Raw genomic sequence first — 1542 nt, 5'->3', positions numbered from 1 at the left:
AGCCCATGGTACATTAGTGCACTGGTCAGTGTGAAGAATGCAGTTGTGGTCAGTGGGAAGACTCCAAGCCTTAAAGATAGTTAAAAAGATCATTGGTTGTTGTGGTTCTTTATCTAAAAGGGAGAAATTGCTCATTGCTCAAGGAACCCCTACCAAGTTCTGAAGGAAACCTGATTGAGAAAGTTTGATCTAGACTAACTAGATTTAAAATATTTTAATTATTTTTTTAAGTAAAATACATGCATTTTGTATATTTTATTATACCTGTCTGGGGTTCAGCTCTAATTTTACTAATGTATTATTTTTGTGTTAAGTGGACTTTAACAAACACATTGGGAATTAAATCCTTTCCCCTTTAAAAATCTAGTCTTCTAATTTTTTTTCTTGAGTCCATTTTAGACTTTCATCCCTGCAGCATTGTGTGACCTTCTTCATCGCTCCTTTAACCTCCTTATTCCTTAGACTGTATATAAATGGGTTGAACATTGGTGTGATGACACTGTAGACCACACTGATGACCTGATCATAGGTTACAGAGTAGAGGGCACTTGGGCGAAAGTACATGAATATGATGGAGCTGTAGAAAAGGATGACCACAGTTAAGTGAGAGGAACAAGTAGAGAAGGTCCTTATTCTGCTTTTGGAGGTCCGCAGCTTCATAATATCTCTTATGATGAGAATGTAGGAGCCCAAGATAAACAACATGGGGCCCATGACAATTAAAGACCCTTCAATGAAGACAGTCATTTGCTGAGCATAAGTGTCTTTGCAAGACAGCAGCAACATGGCTGGAACATCACAAAAATAGTGATGGATAACCCAATTGCAGTAGGGAAGAGTCGATGTCATGACTGTGAACAGGGTGGAATGTAAAGTAACGACAGCCCACGAAGAAGTCACCAAACCAATGCATGTCCTATTGCTCATCATGGTTGTGTAATGCAATGGTTGGCAAACAGCAGCATACCGATCCAAGGCCATGATGGCCAGTAGAAAGCTGTCCATATTACCAACTGCATGGAAGAGGAAGAGCTGCACAAAACAACTATGAAATGAGATGGCCATATTTTGAGTTAGGAGGCTACAAAGAGCCCGAGGGATGGTGATAGAGGTCATGCAAATATCAACAACAGAAAGGTTCCCCAGCAAAAAGTACATTGGGGTACGGAGCTGAGATTGGGTCAAGATGAGCATGAAAATAAGACAGTTGCCCAAAACACAGAGAACGTAAGCTACCATGAAAAAGGAAAACAGAGGCAGTCTAAAGTGGGGTTTCTCTGAAAGGCCCAGCAGAGTGAAGCCCTGGACCGTTTGATTCTTCAAATCCATATTTAACAAACTCAGGACTCAGGAGTATTTACAATTTAATTTATTGAAATATGGCTCCTCCCAGCTGTAGATAGGAAGTGTAACTCAAAGCACAGACACATTTTGTCATATGGTAAATCAAGGGTTTTTAAAACAGCACCCATAGTCTTCATGTTTGGTGAAAATGGCTACACAATGAATAAAAATGAGATCAATGGAATTTATAGTCTTTGT

At 39.6% G+C, this 1542-nt stretch overlaps 1 protein-coding gene across 1 annotated transcript; it reads right to left on the bottom strand.

Annotated features, from left to right (window-relative positions):
- Positions 1-363: 363 nt before the first annotated feature.
- Positions 364-1329, bottom strand: LOC141108884 (olfactory receptor 1L4-like). The gene has a single exon (XM_073600854.1). It carries the CDS (start codon positions 1327-1329, stop codon positions 364-366), a length of 966 nt encoding a protein of 321 aa, XP_073456955.1.
- Positions 1330-1542: the final 213 nt, after the last annotated feature.

Source organism: Aquarana catesbeiana, linkage group LG09 (assembly GCF_042186555.1).
Source record: "Aquarana catesbeiana isolate 2022-GZ linkage group LG09, ASM4218655v1, whole genome shotgun sequence".
Taxonomy (NCBI): Eukaryota; Metazoa; Chordata; class Amphibia; order Anura; family Ranidae; genus Aquarana; species Aquarana catesbeiana.
This window is presented reverse-complemented; position numbering and strand designations above follow the sequence as displayed.